The 19,302-nt window shown below is 37.4% G+C and overlaps 1 protein-coding gene across 3 annotated transcripts in view; it reads left to right on the top strand.

The window, feature by feature from the left end:
• Positions 1–744: 744 nt before the first annotated feature.
• SLIT2 (slit guidance ligand 2) overlaps positions 745–19,302 on the top strand; it is a gene marked incomplete at both ends in the record, with an annotated part of 384,978 nt that continues 366,420 nt past the window's right edge. For all 3 annotated transcript variants that reach the window (XM_079697609.1, XM_079697610.1, XM_079697611.1), the window contains 4 exons: positions 745–923; positions 3,652–3,723; positions 4,882–4,953; positions 15,759–15,830. In XM_079697609.1, the coding sequence (XP_079553735.1) occupies positions 745–923; positions 3,652–3,723; positions 4,882–4,953; positions 15,759–15,830 (395 nt within the window). The remainder of the gene's footprint in view (positions 924–3,651; positions 3,724–4,881; positions 4,954–15,758; positions 15,831–19,302) is intronic.

Here is a 19,302-nt window from a genome sequence, read left to right on the forward strand (position 1 = left end):
TCCTCCGCTGTCGGTAGACGACGAGGACTGGCCCGGGCTGCGGAGGAGCAGCAGGCCGGTGGGGCAGGCCGCGTGAGTGAGCCTCGCCAGGAGCCCCGCAGCGCGGTCCCGCGCCCCCTAGGCTGCGCGTCAGCCCGGTGCGCCCCCGCGCGCCATGTCCGGTCGTCCAGCGCGCTCCGCTCCCGGCCCGCGGGGCTCCTGCGCCTTCTAGTTTCGGAGAGCCCACTTTGACCGAGGCCACCATTCCTACTGAGCCTCCTTCTTCTGTCTCCTACCGTCCCCACTGGAATTGGATTTGCAGAGGGGGTCGGTGGAACCGGATCACCCCTGTTCCACGCGCAACTGGCCCCTGCATCTTCACGATCTTCACCGCGGTTGGGAGCTCCAGGTCTTTTACCTCCAAGTTGATATTTGTGAGGCAGACGACACGTGATCTCCTCCCCGCTGCTTTGGGGTCTCCCTGTAGCCTTGGCCGGGCCAACTGATCTTCAGGACCTAAAGTTGCCCAAGGAGCGCCTGCCTTGCAGGAGGAGGGTGAGGGGAGCTGAGAGGCGTGTATCTGTGTTAGCTTTACTGCCTTGAATATTACTGTTACTTCTATATTATCTTGTGCACGTTATCCGGACACCCTGGGTTGCTAGACTCGCGCCAGGCACTGGGCCTCAGGCACAGCGCAGTTCCAGCAGAGCAGCAAGCTAAAGAGAAAACCCCTGGCGCCGGCGAGCTAGGAGGCGGCGGGGGAAGATGCGCGGCGTGGGCTGGCAGACGCTGTCCCTGTCGCTGGGGTTAGTGCTGGCGATCCTGAACAAGGTGGCGCCGCAAGCATGTCCGGCGCAGTGCTCCTGCTCCGGGAGCACAGTGGACTGTCACGGGCTGGCGCTGCGCAGTGTGCCCAGGAACATCCCCCGCAGCACTGAGAGACTGTGAGTATGGGCTCTTCCTCCCCCTTCCTCCCCACCATCGGGGCCGCGCAGCCCCTGCGTCGAGACTGGAGGGACTGAGCGGCACAGAGAACTGTGCCTGGGGCAGTCCTCACTAGCTTTCCCGAAGGCGCATCCTGGTCTTGAACTCTCTGGGAGGGCGCTGCCCGGGGAGGGGCCACTGCCCAAGGAGGGGCGGGCCCGCTGGCTGCTGCGCTTGGTCCCTTCCTACCGCTCCAGTCCCGCCACTCGCAGCCCTTTGCGGGCGAGTTCTGTGAGGCTGGGGAGACGGGGAGATGGGGGACGAATAGTTGCGGATGCCCGGGGCAAGGGAGACGCGACTTTGTTCCTCGGACTCTGCAAACGGAGTCACCTTGCGATTGGGAACTGTCGCGGGTCGGTTCAGGGCCGAGTCCCGGCTCTTGTCACCGCGGGGTGGCGCGAAGAAGGGGGTTTGACGCGGGAGGGGGGTACTCAAAAGAGAGAAACCTCCGCTCCCCGGCTTTGTGTCGCCCTCCTGGAGACTGAGGCAGAGGAGACGGGGTCGTGGGGCGGCTGAGCCCGCCCAGGGGCGCTTCTACAGGCCGCGGAAGGAAGGATGCCCCAGGACGGCAGCAGCTTTCGCGGTGGCCGCGCGCAGCCCCCCGCGACTCTTCCCCCGCCTTTCATTTCCCCTGGGAGGAGGCGGCGGCGGCGGCGAGCCCCAAGGACCTGTCCGAGGGGGGAGGCTCCGGAGGCGGACCACGTCCCGTCGGCTAGGCGAAGTTAGGGCTGGTTCTCCAAGCGGAGCCGGCCAAGTCGGGTCTGACCAATTTGGTGACCCCGCGGCCCTCGGCTGCCCCCTTCGGCCCTTCCTGCTGAGCCCTAGTGCCCCCTTTCCACCTTTCTGGCAGTTTCTGCGTCCCTGCTCGTGGCGGCATCTCCCCTTCCTTCCTCTCTTCGCGGTCTGCTGCCCGCAGACATCCCCGCCTCCCTGTCTCTGTGAGCCTCTAATGAAGAAGTAATAGCAACGCGGGTGTTGACGGCCCACGCGCCGCTTGTGGGGCGCTTTCCGAGTTCAGGGAAGTGGAGCGTGGAGGCCGTTCTCTTTGTGAACGCAGAGGCCGCCGCCCCGCGCTTCCCGGGCGCACGGGGCGCGCTCCCCTCGCCGCTGAGCTTGGGCCCGGCGGGGCGAGGGCGGCCGGGGCAGCGCTCTCAGGCTGCGCTCCCCGGGCCCCTGCGCCCCCAGGCTGTGATTGAGGGGGGCGGACGGAGGAGGGGACGCCTTGGACTCGTAGGTTTCCACCAGCGCGGCCCGCAGCGCGTCGAGTCGATCTTCTTATCCAACCCATTTTTCTCGCCCTCAGTTTAAAGGCCAGAGTTGAGCCATTCCTTCCCTTGCCAGTGGCTTCCCCATCCCGAGCCCCACTGGGCCGCCCGCTACTCCATCTCTGCCCTCCTTCCCTGGCCCGCAGCGCTGGGCAGGTTGAGTCCCTACCCAGGGTATCTTGTCAGAATGTGATCTCCCAAGTTTGTCTGGGATTGGGGGGCTGGCGGTGGCGGTTGGGACTCAGCTTATGGCATGTAGCCCGGATAAAGAAAGACCCCAACCACTGTAGGAACAATTCGGTGGTACTTTGCTCAGCACGGAAAATGGGTTGGGGAGAAAGCAGTGCAGAACTCTGTTTTAGCCCTTGTCATTTCATGCTACTCAGAACAGTTTAAAGTTTAAGCACTAACATGTCTTATTCAACAGAAAGGGAATGGTTCGGGGAAAAAATAGCAATTGAGTTTTAAGGTCCTTGAAAAAAAATTTATCCCTATGAGGGATCTATAAAGAAGTTTCAGAAAATAGTTTACTCAGTGCTGGCTTATAAAATTATGTCATTGACAACATAAACACATTAAATACACATGGTGTTTTAAAGTCAAGGTAAGGTTTACTTCCGTGAAGAACATTCAAACCGCAGCAAAGCCTGGTTTTATTTGAAATGATTGGAACCAGGGCAAGTTTAGATCTTGACCTAAGATGCCAGAAAAGGGGTTTGTGACTCTTGAGGGAAACGTGGTGCTGAAATCTGAACAAAAATGTCAGGGCCTGAATACTATTTCCAGTATTGCCCTTGCTAGTAGTTTTCACTTTACAGTCACAGCGGGTGTCCCTGAGCTGCAAATGAAGAGTTTCGTTTTCATACAAACAGAGAATTGTTGGAAGGTAAATGCTTATAAATGCGAGTCTTTGAAGTGCAGTTCTTTTGATGGCACTCTAACTTTACTCTTTGCCTTAGGAAGTTTAGCCATGGTGCCACCTAAGGATAGGGTTCTGAATTTTTAAAATTTCTTCCTGAATAGTATTGGAAAAGTGTTCTTTTAACTTCCTGAAGGTAATTTTTTGGGAATGTTACTGACAATAATAGTAAATAGCAGAATACCTGTGGAATTAATATACACCTTGTAAAAGCAAAAATTGAAAGCATCCCATATACACACAAAAGAGAACGTCTCTTGATAACAGAACCACTTCATTTTCTTGTCATATGACAGCAAGCATGGACTCTGTAAACTTAATCATTTAAAAAATTTTCTTTCAAAGATGACTTCCATTTCTTTCTCTTTTACTTTGCAAACTACTTTAGTAATTGGAACTGATCTTTTATCTCAAAGCTCTTATTTAATTTATATTTGTCTTTGTTTAACTAGATAGTGGTAGAAATTAAACAGAACTTTCATTTTCTTACTTGTTTTCTCTTAGGGATTTGAATGGAAATAACATCACACGGATTACTAAGACAGATTTTGCTGGTCTTCGACACCTAAGAGTTCTGTAAGTATGTTCTTCTGTGTTTTGGAGAATTCTCTTTTGTTTTTTAAGGTTGTGTGTTTTGAATTGTTACTGATCTCAGTTTTAATAACTGTCTCAATGACAGAAACATAAAATTTTAAAAGGCCTTGGTTTTGTTTCTTTTTTTGTTTATCAGTGTACTTCAAATTTTAATAAAAATGTAGGCCTTTATTTTAAGGCTGGATGCAAGCCATAGAAACAGTATAATAGAAATGACTTCAAATGTTTGCTATACCATACCGTAAGTGCCTTATGCATATAAAAATGTAGAATAGTTGCTTTTACAATATGAATGAGTAATGTGAGACATTTGATATACTTTTAGGATTTGAGATTAACTATAAAGAATTTAAGTGGGCCTGCATTTTATTATTGCTAATATAGAAATGTTCAGACTTTTCTAGCAAGCAACATGTACCTATATTTTGTAACATTAAAAGCAAACAATCCAGGTTTTCACAGAGTTTTTAGTGGGAAATGTTTCCCTATAAAAATATGTTGGTCATATTTTGAATCGTTTCTTGTAGTTTATATCTTTGCAGCTCTTATAAAGTTGTTGCAGTATGATTACTTTTTTAATTAATGTGTTAAGTTAGTTGTGAATAAACAATCATTTGAGATTCAGTGTAGTGTAAAATTGTTTCTACCTATAGATTTATAAATGTTTACATTGCAGTGCACATATGCTTTTGATCATTGCGTGTTCATAGTTCATTTCTGAAAAGCACATTTTTGGCCTTTATGAATTCTTCCAATTTCTGACATATATCCATCAGTGAATTGAAGAATGTGTATGATGAATTATTATATGTTGTTTGACAGTTAAGAACTCACTTGAAAAACAGCCATCAAAGTTGTAGTGTCATGGGTTACTTTTCGGGATATACTATAGTTTAAGGTTCAGGATTCTGACGAAATTTTATGAGAAACTGAATTAGTATTTTTTATGAAAGTTTCGTGATGAGGATGCTATTTTCCTTTCCTGATTTTTCTCAGATATAACATTGTTAGATTTGATATAGAATCTCAAACCAGAGCAGTATTTAACTTCATAAAGGGACAAGTTTTCAGTTGCTGAATTGACACTTTTTCAGATGGTGAGTGGTAACATTAAGACTTCTGTTATACTTTGCATTTCAGTCAGCTTATGGAAAATAAGATTAGCACCATTGAAAGAGGAGCATTCCAGGATCTTAAAGAACTGGAGAGACTGTAAGTATTTTCAGTTCCAAACTTATAACGACATAACAATATTTTTAAAAATACTTGCATTTCAAGGACCATGTCTTCAATTTCATGTCTTAGTCTTTGTAAGTTTACAGAAACAAGAAGTTGATAAAGTGATTTTCAAACTAATTTACAATAAGAAATAATGGAATTTTTGCATAAATAGTACTAACTTGTACAAGTTCAAAAATACAAACTTACTTTCCTGAGACATTTACTTCCTTGGTAACCATTGCTTTGGTACTTAGATATGTACATTTTTTCTTATTTTTCATCTAGTTTGTTTTATTTGCTTATGTAGGAAGGAAGGTGGTAATTTTATTTGCATTTATGGTGCATTATGGAAAAGAAGAGTTTTGCTGATAGTTATTTTAGTTCCCATGCTATTGCTATGTGTGTCATTAGTGACATTTTAGGAAATATTTAAAGTTCTTAGTGATAAAGATTTGCTTTCTGATATTTAACACTTGTGGTGAATATTATTAATAACTGCTATTCACAGTTTTATTTCATTATTTTATAGTAGCTTTCTAAATATTTTTTTGCTGGAAAAAGAATTTAGTAGAAATAGAAGTAAGAGTTATGTTATCAAAGCACATCATTTAACATTGATTGTTTTTTCCAAGAAGATCAAATGTGGACTTCAGGATTTAAAATACATTTTTATTTTTTCAGACACAAAATTTTATGGATTGTTATATATTACTGGAGGACCATTATTATTTTATGCCTATAGTGTATATATACAAAAGACAAAAACCTCTGCTGAAATAATTAGATAAAATACAGTTTGTCATTTGAAATATGAATTACATATCTGCATATGTCTTGATAATTCAAGTTTAGTAGCTTTGCATTTCCTAGGGCAAATGTCAGCTCTCTTAAAAGTAGTAACAATTATTTTAATGTTTGCATGCCTGCTTTAAGAGGCACTTTAGGTAAAAATAAAGATTTTATTTAAAATAAAATTTATTTATTTAAATAAATTTATTTATTTAAAATAGTGAAATATGAAGTTCATTTAGGGCATAGCATGTACTCAGATTCACTGGGCCCAAGGGCAAAAGTTAATTCTGTGTAACTGTAAATATAAAAGTGGCTTGTCGATTTCTAAGGTATTTGTAAATATAGGCTACATTTTTATAACTTAAAGTAAAATTAAACAGAGATATCTAATTTATTTTGCTATAAGATTTTGTTCATGAATAATATTACAATATAGGGATATAATTGTGGAATTCAAAATAAATTTAAAACCACTACTTAGAGCTAGTTTTGGGGAGGAAATAAAAATAAGTTAAATATTTGGTTAAGTTTATAACAAAGTTTATAAGTTCATAAGCTGTTTCTTAATATATAAAAATACTCTGAAAGTATTTATTCTTTGATCTCTTTTATGAATAGGTAATTTCTAGTGAGAACTTGGCAAAAGTGTTTTTAATTCATCCATTAAAAACTAAGCATTAGTATAATTTAAATGTTTAGTAAGATGAATAGATAATTTAAAATTATCATTTAAACATTAACAGTTTTTTCATGAATAACTTTTATTTATTCATATATATGTGTTTAGTAGTCACATATATACATTTTTCCATGTGAGAGAGAGATATATATATATGTATGTATATGTATATTTTTTCTTAAACAACTTCGATATCATTGAAGGATTCTCAGTGGCTTTCATGAAGTCTGTATTTTGTTTATATTGTAGTTTTAAATATTTTCAGAAGCACTGGAACAAAACAAACTTTCTCATTATTTTTCAAGCCACTTTGGAGTATCATTTGAACTTTCTTCTTGAATAAATTAACTTTTCCTAAAAATTATTAACCAGATACCTTATGACCTGAAATTCGATTAAAGTTGTAAGTAGGTACTATTTTTTGACTTTTACTTCCCCGGGAATGTCACTTCATCTCAGAACAATTTTCTATTTTATGGAGATGCAGTCAGATGTTTCAGAGTGGGAAGAGGATTTGTAATTTTGAATGAAAACTAATATATATGCAGGACTTCTTTAAATCAGCCCAGCTGTTGGCCAAGTGCAAATATTTCATATTTGTGAGGAAAAGCTGAGAAAATTCCTTTTGTTTACAACTGCCAAGTCCATCTGATGGAAGCACATTGTTATCTGACAGCCAATTCATCTCCTTGGGACTCTGGAATTCAAAACCATTTCTTAGGAACATTGTGGATACACTTTTCAAATATTTATTTCTTTAAATACATTAAATGGCAAGCAGTTTTGCTAAAGAATGCATTCAGGTTATTGTGGAACAAACTATTTAAATTTTTTTTCAGTATATTAATTAAAAAATTAAAATTAAAAAAGCTACCCAGAGAGTTCTATAACCAAATTACTGTGGCCTTATAATAATATTATGGTATATATTCTTATTGTAGTAGGTGATGTCATTAACATCACACAAATTGCCTTTTTTTCCCCCAAAAGTTGCAAGAGACAATGTAATAAACAGGAAGTAATCAGTGAATTAACTTTTAAATAATTATATCTTGTGTGAGTTTATGTTTTTTAGCAACTTAAATGTGAGTTTTAAATTCAAACTCCAAATTATGTAAAGGTGTATAAATGCAGGTTTATCTTGTGAATGACATTTATACTGTATATATATAATATATAATATAGCAAGTTAATTTTCTTGCTATATTATATATATATACCATATATATATAATATAGCAAGTTAATGTTTCTTAAAAACATTAACTTTATTCATATGCAATTTATGGTTCTAAGTTATTTTTTCATGTTAAAATGATAAAATCAGAACAATTCCAAATATTTTGTATTTCAAAATTATGTTTTTTTCTTTTTATTTTATGTCGATAGAGTTTTAACTTGATCAGAAAGAAGACATCTGAGAACAGAAGATACGAGCTGTGCCTTTTAGAAATCCAACTTTTAATCTCTAAGAAACAGGGTCATGTGATTAGGTTGGATTTAATTTTAGTATAGGATGAGAAAATCATTATTGGTAAATCAAAGCATTATAGCTACAAAAGAAACACATTTTTTCCACTTCAAAGAATTTGATGAAATACAAGGTTATCAGTCAAAATGTCAAGAAGTAGATGGGTATCGAAATCCTCCCTCCCTTCCTCCCTTTTCTGTCTCACTGCATCCTTTCCCCTCACTTCCTTCTTTGTATTGTATAGAGAACAACAGCAGATGATATGATGATCAGAATGTGGTTATGAATCATTGTAAAAGGAATAAGTTTTAATCACGCCTACACACTATGAGCACACAGTACTTCCTGTTTTGACAGTTTCCTACACTACACCCTGACCTAACATGTGCACTGGTGGATTCCCGTGGATGCTCTGTGTTACCAGTAGTACCTGCTTATCTGGGATGAGAATGAAGCCTTGAGAATGTGCCTCATGTAGATTGTATTAACAGGTCTCATATTGTTTAATCAAATGTTCAAATGAAATCTAATATAGTTAAGTGACTAGATAGTCAATAGAAATTGATTAAGGAAAAACAAACTACAAATAAGCTACAGTAAAGAAACATTTAAGAATTATACTTCTTTATATTTCACGGAAGATGTCTTTGTATACTTGCAATAAAGTCTCCATGCAAAATTATTAATTCAAGGTAGTTCTTGGTTAGTGTATAATGTGTTAGAAGGCTAAAAAAATCACATTGGGACCCCTGACTTTTCTATGCTGGTGTAAAGTTATGTTGTTCACTTATGTCTTATGGGATTATGCTGCAGTCATTAAAGTTCTACTTTAGGACCACTTCAGTATTTCACTACTGCAAATCATCTGCTTTTGTAAGTTCCTGGATAATACAAATGCAAGAGTATGAGAAAGGTTTTGAAATTTTTTAAAGGTTGTCAAAAAAAAATTAGGCTATTTTGTCCGAAATGCAATGAAACACTCAATGCAAAACAAAATGTGTATATGCCTAGGTTACATTAATGAGAACCAATAGCATACCATTGAAAACCTTGGATATTAGATATTTCATTAACTTCACAGTCATACCCTTGCAATAAGGAAATTGCAGAAGTGATAAAGGCAAAGGCTTGGACTGCACTTTTTTTCCTACCAATAAGTTGTAAAGGCGTTCCTATAAGACAATATTGCTTTAAACATTCCAAGTTTTGGTATCTTTGGATTTGAGATTACCTTTTTTCTATTAACTTTGTCATTTGATACTCATTTTTGCTTGAAAAAAAAGAGTCCTGAAAATATTATTATAATGAAGCCATGCAAAGCCTGTTCACTTAGCTATTTTAAAGTTTCTATCAAGTAAATACAAAGAAAATACTCATTTTAATTTAGAAATGTCTTTACAATAGAGCCTAAATTTGACTAAACACTATCCTCTCCTTAAAGGATATCTAAAAGGCACATGTATTTTTTGAAGGTGATGCTGAGTTATTTCTCCCTGGGTGTGCATACCATGCATAGGCATGAGACAGCCAATGTGAGGCTGAGGAACTACGGCACTCTAGAATTTTTGTTGTAGGTCGCTATACATGAGTTCAGGTAGAGAATATGTTGTGGAACAGGTCTGAAGGAAGGCTCCCCTTATCCCCTGTTCATCAAGGTGGAGAATCCCTCTTCTGACTCATCCTACAAGTTTATAGGCAACACATAACGTCCTTTTTCTTGAAGTAAGGGCAAACTAACAGTGCTAATCTCCTTGGAAAGAATGCAAGCTCATCTTAAAAGAATTGTTCTCTGGCACCTTTATACCCAAGTTTAAAATCACGGCAGTTATTTTCTTGGGAAAGGCTCTTTAAAGAACATCTCAAACTCAGCAAAGGGGCTCAGTATGTACATTGTATGAGATAAATCATGCACCTAGATGTTCAAGAGTGTATCACTATCTGTGATAGCCAAATATCAAATTATTTTCACCTGTTTGTAAGCAATATTGAACGGTTTTAAATTACATTTACTGACTATGGTCTTAGAAGGCTTTAATGCCAGTACACTATTAGAAGTTTTGCAGAACATTCAATCTGTCTGAGAGGGTTTCTCATGCAGCGTTTTTTTTTTTTTTTTTTTTTTTTTTTTTTTTTTTTTTATGGGCCTTGAAGTTGAACGGTGCTGAGAAGGCCTGTTTGCTCTTTGTGGACCGTTTTATAAATTCTGAAACAGCAAGGCTGTTTATTTTTCCCACATCTGTTTTGGGCTCATCCTTTGTGATAGTGTTTGCTGGATGCTGTGTCCTTTATACCTCCCCTGAAATGAGTAGTTTAGTTTGCACTGTTACAATGTATTTGTGGAAGTGACGAATGTCAAATACTTTACATTGAACTCTGTCTTTCATTCCTGTTGGATACCTTTCTGCCTGAATTATGCCTTCTAGACTGAATTTCACTTTACATGGAAGGAGAGACTTTTCTGTATGGACTTTGTATATATTGCTCTTATCTGTTTTCAAAGCAATTTATATCTGCTGGACTGGGAGGAATATTGGTGAAAACACTTTCAGAATGAAAGTTTGGTAACAATAGCACTGATTTGGTTTTAATGCAATTGGAATCTTGCTTTAAGATAACATTAACAAAAATGTGTTTGATTGTCATCTTGGCAGTGTCTGTCCGCCCTGGATGCAGGTGGGGCTTCATCTCTCTGCTGCTGCCCCGCTCAGTGTAGATAACCTAGACTCCCCTCGGTGTAGGCACCTTGTAATTTTATATGCTATTGCCTGGTGTCCTATGAATATTGGCAGACACTCATTGGTTGTACTGTTGATTATGCTTTCTAAACAGATACAAACTCTTCTACCTGCTTTTAAAACATTAGATAAGAGTGGCATCAAAAAACCCTTGGTTTCAATTCCACTGTGAGATCTTGATCAAATTGCTTCATCTTTTAAAACTGCAGGTTTATCATCATTAAAACAGAAACAATTATCATATCTCATAGTATTGGTACACGATTTTAGTAAGATAATGCACAGAGTTTCTCAAAATGCTTGACACAGAGTTAGCACGTAAGGAACTATTATTATTATACATTTCAGCATCTCCTCTCCTGTTTTTCAGAAGCTGAGTTTCAGAATTATTTTATCTTATTGAGCTAATAAAATGTGTCTATAATAAATCTGACTTTTAAATATCCATATTTACTATCATTTTCCTTCTCATTTTCTTATAGCATATAATCAATAGATGAGATGTGAAGAAAGTACAAAACCTTCTCCAAAATTTTTTCAGAGTATTTATCAAAATCTCTGAATGTATAGAGAATATCAAGAAGTAAGGGGAATGAATAGGAAGCAACATTTTTATTAATAAGTTTTTATTTCCCTACCACAGAATATAAAGGGTGAAAATACTGATATCACTGCTGAAAATATAAACTTTATCTAATACTAGCTAAATGTTAAAAATCTTTGCTTTAAAAATGTTAGCATTAAAGGCAAATGGAAATTTACCTGATAAGAAGGCATTTATGTTTGAGAAATAGAAGACTGTAAAAGATAGACTTTTTAAGGCAGCATTTATCAAATACTTGTTACAGATCAGGCGCATTGTAAATACCTTACATTTACAATGACAGGTAAATATGAGACTTGCATTTTTTACTAGCTTTGGTAAAATCGTTTTCACTTTAAATTTTGGATTGGGGTGAATGTTGCAAATGTTAGTTGAATTGAGGTGAAAGTTGAAACAATAAGAGACCTCCAACCTCTAGTAATGGACAAGTCACAGGAGCAGCTGGCAGATAATAATTTGAAACAATGCTTGTCAGTAATGCTTATGCTGCCCTTCAAGTTGAGGTTGTTAAGAACCTGCATTTCAGAGGCCAGTGATCTTTAGTGTGACCCAGAAAGATCATTCACCCTACTGAAGGTCACACTGAAAAAATAGCCCATAGCACAGAGGAAACAGTTGCTGAGATCTTTCTTATCTTTACCCTAAAAAATTGTGTCTCAGAGAGACACATTACACACCTTTCTGAAACCATGAATTTTCTATCCAGCGAATTTTCAGTCAGTCTCCTGAGATCTTGTGGGCAGATTCCATCTAGCTGGTGATGACACAGGAGCTGAATATCACTGAATCTCTTATCTGTCCTTTGACACAATAGAGTATCCTTGCTGGGAACAATTGGTAATTGACCCACCTGGTATGCTTAATGCAGCAAATTCATGTTGGTTCCCATAAATCCTCCTCTGAGATGCCCTTAATTCACTACATGCTGTTTATCTGTTCTTGGACTATCAGATTTTAACTTCTTTAACACATTTACATTAGAGTTATTATTATGACATGCTCATCTTCAAGCTACTAAGAAGTATTCTGTGGTATTAGAAGAAGCTAGGTTACTTTTTCTCGAGATGTGTTTATAAATTGTTGTGCACCTTGATAGTCTAACTTAATTCTGTATTTTAAAAACTCCTCTTTAGTTTAAAAACTTAATTTCTGGTCATTGTATTAGAAATTCTGCTTAATTTTTTTTCCTTTATTGGATATTTTGGAAGAGTTTCACTTTTTATTTTAATGTTTGTATTTCCATTTATTCTTAGTTCTAATGGAAGAGGAAATAGAACAGGAAGCAAAAGTGTATTGATACTCTTTTAAAGAAAAAAAGTGGAATCATACTATTTTTCTATGCATGTTACCATGTCACCTATTATCTGCCTTTTTTTGAATACTGCTGTGTCTTATACACATGGTAGGCTTAGACACATTAAGATCATTCATAATAATTTTCATGAAATAGTGATAAATTACTTGAATTCTGAGAAAAACATTTTATATGTATTTTTGTTTTGCTCTCAACTTTAGGTATTTTAAATAGATCATTAAAATAGTGAACTGCCTATACAGCTAGTTTTTTTTTTTTTTAAACTTGGTGTTTTATTTTTAGGTGATTCATTCATAGATATTTAGGAAGTGGGATATGTAAAACTACATTTTTCCCAAAAAAGATTGGTAAAAAGGAAAGTTGAGGATTACATTATTTTGAATTATTCTGAGGTATGTTTAGACTGTGTCTCTTTGAAAGGAGTGATTCAGAGGGTATGTTCTGGAGTCAGCCCACCTGAATTCAGGTTCTAGCTCTACTTTCTATGAGCTGTGTGCCTTCATCCAAAACAGCAGTGACAGTAGCACCTACTAATGGGGTAGAATTAATGTGATAATTCATGTAAACTTCTCAGAACAGCGGCTATCACCTAGTAAGCTTAATATATGTCAGCTATTACTTTGGGAATGAATTAAGAACCACTAAGAATTTGAAAAAAAATTGAGAAAAGACACTGCTTGCACCGTATCTGAATTATCTACTTTCTTACAATATCCGAAATGATACCAATGTAGACCCATTAACAAGAAATCTAGTAGCAGCCCTCAGTCACCTGGATATATGAATTTGTTTCACCATATTGAATTCCTTCCAATTTCTAGATGATGTTGAGAATGGCATGGCTGGGGGAGGTTGAAGGAAGGGAAAGGAGGCAATTGCTGTATAGAGCACATGAAAGTAGGTTTGGTGGCAGGTCTTAGGTTACCTGGAGGGTGGCATAAAACCTAAGGCGGGTACCTTAGGGAGCATGCCTGGAGAAAGTTGCCTGAACATAAAATGCACATGCTAGGATTTTGCTGAACTATATCAAAATGCAAAGAGCAGTTTTCCTAAGGACCTAATAAGTGCCCGGGAAGAAGGAAGGAAATACACAGATATGGCCTTTACACTTGAAGAGCTTACAGTGTAGTGGGAATCAGACCAGTATGTGAATAAATATAATATAGTGTAAGGGACTCTATTTATCTAATACTATGGGCATATGGAGACACAGGCAAGGGAGGAATCAACTTTAGGAGAATCAGGGGAATTACACAGAGGATTTAAGAAAGTACCATTTGGAGAAAAGGGAAAGCTCCGTACAGAGAGTTGCCTCTGCAGGGGCTGGGGACCTGAAGGAGCATGCTTGTTTTGTCTGGAGAATCATGGACGATGTTTGTTAGTCCAGTGGTTTGGATCAGATTATGAAAGCACATCTCTGTCATTTCAAAAATTGCAATTGCCTCTTCGGACAATGGGGAGTCTTCCCTATACAAATTCTCATTAGCCCTGTTGTGAATACTTGTAATCTATTTTTTCAGACACAATAGAACAAGGTCATCATTAAGTTATATTTTATTGAAAATGTTCAATAGTAGCCTCTGGAAGTACTCTTTCCTCAGAACCATGCCTGGCAAAGAAAAAAAATAAAAGCTTTTGGTTTCACTTTACATTTAACCTTGTTAAGTGCTTTATTCATCAAAATTAGTGTAGGTGAAAAGTAAGTCCACCCTCTCACTACTGATTTTATTATTTTCCCTCTGATTGTCTCAGCATACATTTTTATGAGCATACATTTTATTACGTGCTGAGAGTATTTCTATAGATGACCAACTTAATAATATGAGTTATGTAGCAAAAGATGGTAAGCATAGCTATCATTGCCTCATGGCATTTTAGAGTTGGAAGAAGTTCTGAAGTTCACCTTGTCCAACTTTTCACTTAATGCAGAATTTCTTTTTATTACATCTGTTGCAGGGAAAAAATGCATAGCCTCTGCTTGAATATATGTGGAGTAAGGAGTTGAGAGCTTCCTAAAGCCGATCATCCCATTTCTTAATATCTTTTATACTTAGAAAGGTCTTCCTTATGATCTACTTTCTTGAGTTATAATTACTAGTGCTATTCCTGCCCTCTAGAGACTAAATACCTGTAATTCTGCTCCCATCTGATGACCGTTTAAATATGTCATCATATTTAAAACAGGGCAAGATTGATATGCCCTCTTTTCCTGCCACCTTAACATTTATCTTTACCACAAGAAACACCTCAAGTTTCTTCAGTGTGATGTTAGTTTCTGGACATCCTCACTCTCCTCTAGAGCTATAGCAGCTTATAGATCATTTAAGTATGCATTTTACATCAGCTTGTCATCGTTTTATTTAAATTTGGGAAAAGTAGAGAGGATAGATATTTATTTTTACTGAAATGTTAAATTGTACACTTAAAATGAATGAGATTGGGATATGAGTACACGAGGGCTAGATTTTGCCACTCTTTAGTTAGTGTGCATAGTCCAAAAGAGCTTAGTTATGTAGTACCGGGGCTTAAATTGAGTTAGAGTTGCAATGAAATTCTTTTCTAAAATATTTAAAACATCCCAATATCAGTTAAACATTAAGAAAACATTACTTAAACATTTTTGCCCTCATTGTTAGTTATAACTCAGCCTTATTCAGTTAAGAGTCAAGAACTGTGGATTGAGGTTTTCTTGTGATTTTGCCTAGAGGTAGAAACCATGCTGACACTTTCTTATACATTTTTCTGAAACTAAATGAAAAGCTAAAAAAAATGAATTTTCCACCTCCCTTCAGCACCTTGGCTGAAAATTTAGGTCATTTGGGACAGCGTATGAATTATTTTAGGGCACCATTTAAAATGGTATTTTCTGCTGTATGTTGAACTTGCCTAACCTAGACACCAGAGTCTGAGTCCAGAAATCCTGTTTCATTGCATCTGTGCTGGTTGACTGATGTTGCAGGGGATGTGAATTTAGAGTTTAGGCCCCAGTAATCATCATCTGAGTAAGCACAATGGAAAATTGCTTTAAAGAGTCATGCAACAAAAGGTGTAACCAACTTCTGATTTTCAATGCTTGAATTCTTTTGAATGTCGTTTTATTCTTTCCTGAAATACAGGATGAGGCATGACACTACCCAATCACAGTCTCATTGTTGGGTACTTTCTATGTAACATACGCTTTGTTTTTGTTTTTCTCAAAAGGCGTTTAAACAGAAATCACCTTCAGCTGTTTCCTGAGTTGCTGTTTCTTGGGACTTCGAAGCTATACAGACTGTAAGTAGACAGAAATAGTTATTGTTGCTTTGGGTAGTGCCTCGCGTTTTATTAAATGTATTTTGGATCTGTTTCCTTGTGCTTTCCTGGAATCTATTCATCTATTCACCCGTAGATTAATGGATTAAAAGTTTGCCTTTCTTTCTTTTCTTCTTTTCTCTCTCTTTTCTTTTTCTTTTTTTTTTTTTTTTTTTTTTTTGGAAATTTATGATTTGTTTTCCATTGGTTCCAGTTCTTTTATTTGGTTAGCATTTACTGATTCGTGTATATGTTATTGTAATTGTATTATTCTTTTTTGGTCCTGATGGGGAGATTTACCTAACTTCTTTATGGAAACTTTTGATTAAGTTCTGAAGGGAAAGATTGCCACTGCACTTCCTCTTCAGAGGAAGTTGGCAGTGTTTTCTTGTAAAGTTGGGTTTTTTAATGTCAGCTTTCTTGATATTGTTTCTGTATTCACATAGTGTTTATTAGTCTGGAAATATTATTATAAGGTATTTAAAGAGGACTGTAAATTTCCTCTTAAATGTTCCTTTCAGAGCCAGAATTCCAAACTGTGCAATGTGAATGACTGTAAGGGTTTCATATCAAATACGTCATTGACTGTTAACAGAAGTACTTCTTTGGAAGGAGCGTAATGTGAGTTTTAGGCAGAATTGGTTTTTCTTCTCTGGAATGCTTGTTCACTGACCTAATGTGCATAGTGAAAATATACTTTTGAAGGCTTTTAAAATTAGATTTTCAGTCATATGAATGATTTTGTGCAGATGGGAGATAAGCTACAAAGTGTTGGAAAAATAAATAACAATGATTATTGATGTTTGTGGATGTTGTGAAAAATCGTTGGGATATGTAGAATAAATTGCTCAGCCTGGCTCCCACCTGGATGGTGGGGAAAGTCCCATATGGTCATGCTTGTGGGGTAAGTGAAGAGATTGCTTTTTCTGAACTTGACTTTGTAGCCACAGCTTCGTGGTAGCCTACTAGTTCAATATTGTTATGAATTCCAGAAGTAGGAAGGCCCTCTTCCCACAGCCCTCCCCCAACATTGTATCTCAGTTAGGATCTGTGTTAGGTCCTCCTGACACCTTAGCTGACTATATAGAGAATTTTCCCAGCAGGTGAAGGTGGAGCCAGCTACATACCAGGTCTTCTCTCTCGAGTCTGACTTTCCTGATTCTGTTCCTCTAAGGATAGCCAAAGTCACCTAGCAGTATTTCTCCTCGGCGTTGTGTTCCCTGCTGGTTAATTGGCCCAATTTAAGTAAATTTAAAAGAATCAAATAAAGAAACCTTGAGACTGCCTTTTTAACAAGAATTCTCTAAGGACTATTTTTACCAAGGAAACTAGATGTAGGCTGTTATGAAAATTATATGTATGAATATAAATTGATACTTGTATTTAATTATTTGTGCTTAGTTTGCAAGAAGGGCTACAGAGATGGTTTTAATAGATTCTACTTTCTGCTTTAACTTTTTTTTGATTGAGGGGATTTTGAAGAATTGATTTCAAAGCTAGTATACATTGAGTGCTATTAAATTCCTACTTTGCTAACAATGTGCATATAAAAACAACCCACGTTGTCTAGAAAATTGTCTGTTTCCTATGTAGCTGTGAAAATATAATTTAAATGGAATGACTGTTATAGCTAGAATTAAAATTATTAAGCTGAAGAGAGGAAAATGTAGGAAGTAACTTTAACACTGTCTCTGAGAAACTAGAATGTTTGATTTTTAGTCTGGAAGTACTTGGATTAATTTTCTTAGAGGGATTCAGGTTGTATAATCTAGTACAGAATCACTTATCAGCAAATTATATTCTGTTTAATATTTTGCCCCCTTTGACAATGTCATATAATGGACCAAGGGATTTTCCCTTATGTTTTGTTATGATTTTATAACCTTATGAAGCTGCTATATGAAAGAAGATGACTCGGAATCCTTATATGAGTTAAAGAAACAGAACCCATAAAACTATAAGGCAACATTTTCTAGTTAATTAAAAGCATGTTAACAAGTGGGGCGATAGGCAGCTAGAAAATGTGTTCAGAGTCATATTGTGCCTGTTTCGCTCAAAGGATTTCCCCTAGGGAGTAATGGAAGATAAAATTTTGTTTCTGATGTGGGACTAGTTGCAAGAGGGACTTGAAGGCTTTGATTTCCTGAAGTTAGAGCTTGATGGCTTAATGTTCAGTACTGATTGTGACTTGACACCTCACATAGACACTGGATACACATGGAAACATAGAGGTGTAATTTTTTTCTGCTTCAGGAAAAAGGAATCTTCTTTTGAGTTGAGGCACTGTTCTCTCACCTGAATTAGACCTAGTGGATTGTTAGCAATGATCTTTCTCTTAAGAGGAAAGTTATAAGCTACATGTAACCAGTTTTTTATGATGGTGATCACTGATTGATTTAACAACCACCATTAAGAGTATTTAATAAATAAAGGAACAAAAGCTTGTGAAGCTAACTGCCTGTCTAGTTTAATTTCCAAGAGGAAGGATGCAAGTTCAAGTATTCTTCATATGATACAGGTGCCTAGTAGCTAACAGGAAACAACTGTTCTAACAGGTGGAAAAATATGCACAAATCTACATACAAAAATGTCCTTTAAAATGTTCATTTAAAAATGAACTTTTCTTTCACAAGAAGGATAAGTGACCAAACAAAAGATACAGAATTTTGGACAAACAGGACAATATGTTTTGACAGGGAAAAGTCCACTGGTAGTTGTATTCACATATCAAATGATCTACAGTTGCCCTACTGTATAACTCAGTAGAACCATACACATCTAGAATTCATGAAAGAAACAAATTTAGATTTATTTTCTCCTTATAAATTGATGCATAATGCTAATTTGTACCTCTAGTTCTTTTCCTAACTTATTTTATCTTTTACCCTTACTTAATACTATTGTCTCCTGAAACATAATCAATGAAAAAGTTTACTTGTTTTACTATATAGTTCATACAATGATGTTTGACTTTTATCATTGTTTGCTTAGATTAAATCTAAGCAAACTGGACATTATACAGATTTTCTTTGTGCCTCTGTAATGAATAATCGCCATTTGACTCTTGGCTGAAAATGAGATGCCAGGTGAAGAAGCACACATGCTTTAAAAAAAAAACTCTAAATGAAGTATAAAAGAAAAAGAGGGTACACTGTATATGAATTATGATTCGACACGGTTGGTTGCTGCTAGCGGCCAAATATGCTTTTCCTTTGCTGTCTGCTCCAATTTCTCTTTGGACGGGTTGAGAGAGCACTCCATGTTCAGGTCAAGATGTTTGCTCAGAAATAGTAGTACAGTTGCAGCTGTGTTTGTTGGAGCAGGAGACTAGTTTAAATAGCATTACCATTTATCCAGTCCATTAACAGAACTCTGTAAAATAATACCAACTCTGCATAAACTACAGGACAGTTTAATAAAATTACAAGCGCTTGTTGACAGATGGAAAGTATAA

This window comes from Hyperoodon ampullatus (genome assembly GCF_949752795.1).
Source record: "Hyperoodon ampullatus genome assembly, chromosome: 1".
Taxonomy (NCBI): Eukaryota; Metazoa; Chordata; class Mammalia; order Artiodactyla; family Ziphiidae; genus Hyperoodon; species Hyperoodon ampullatus.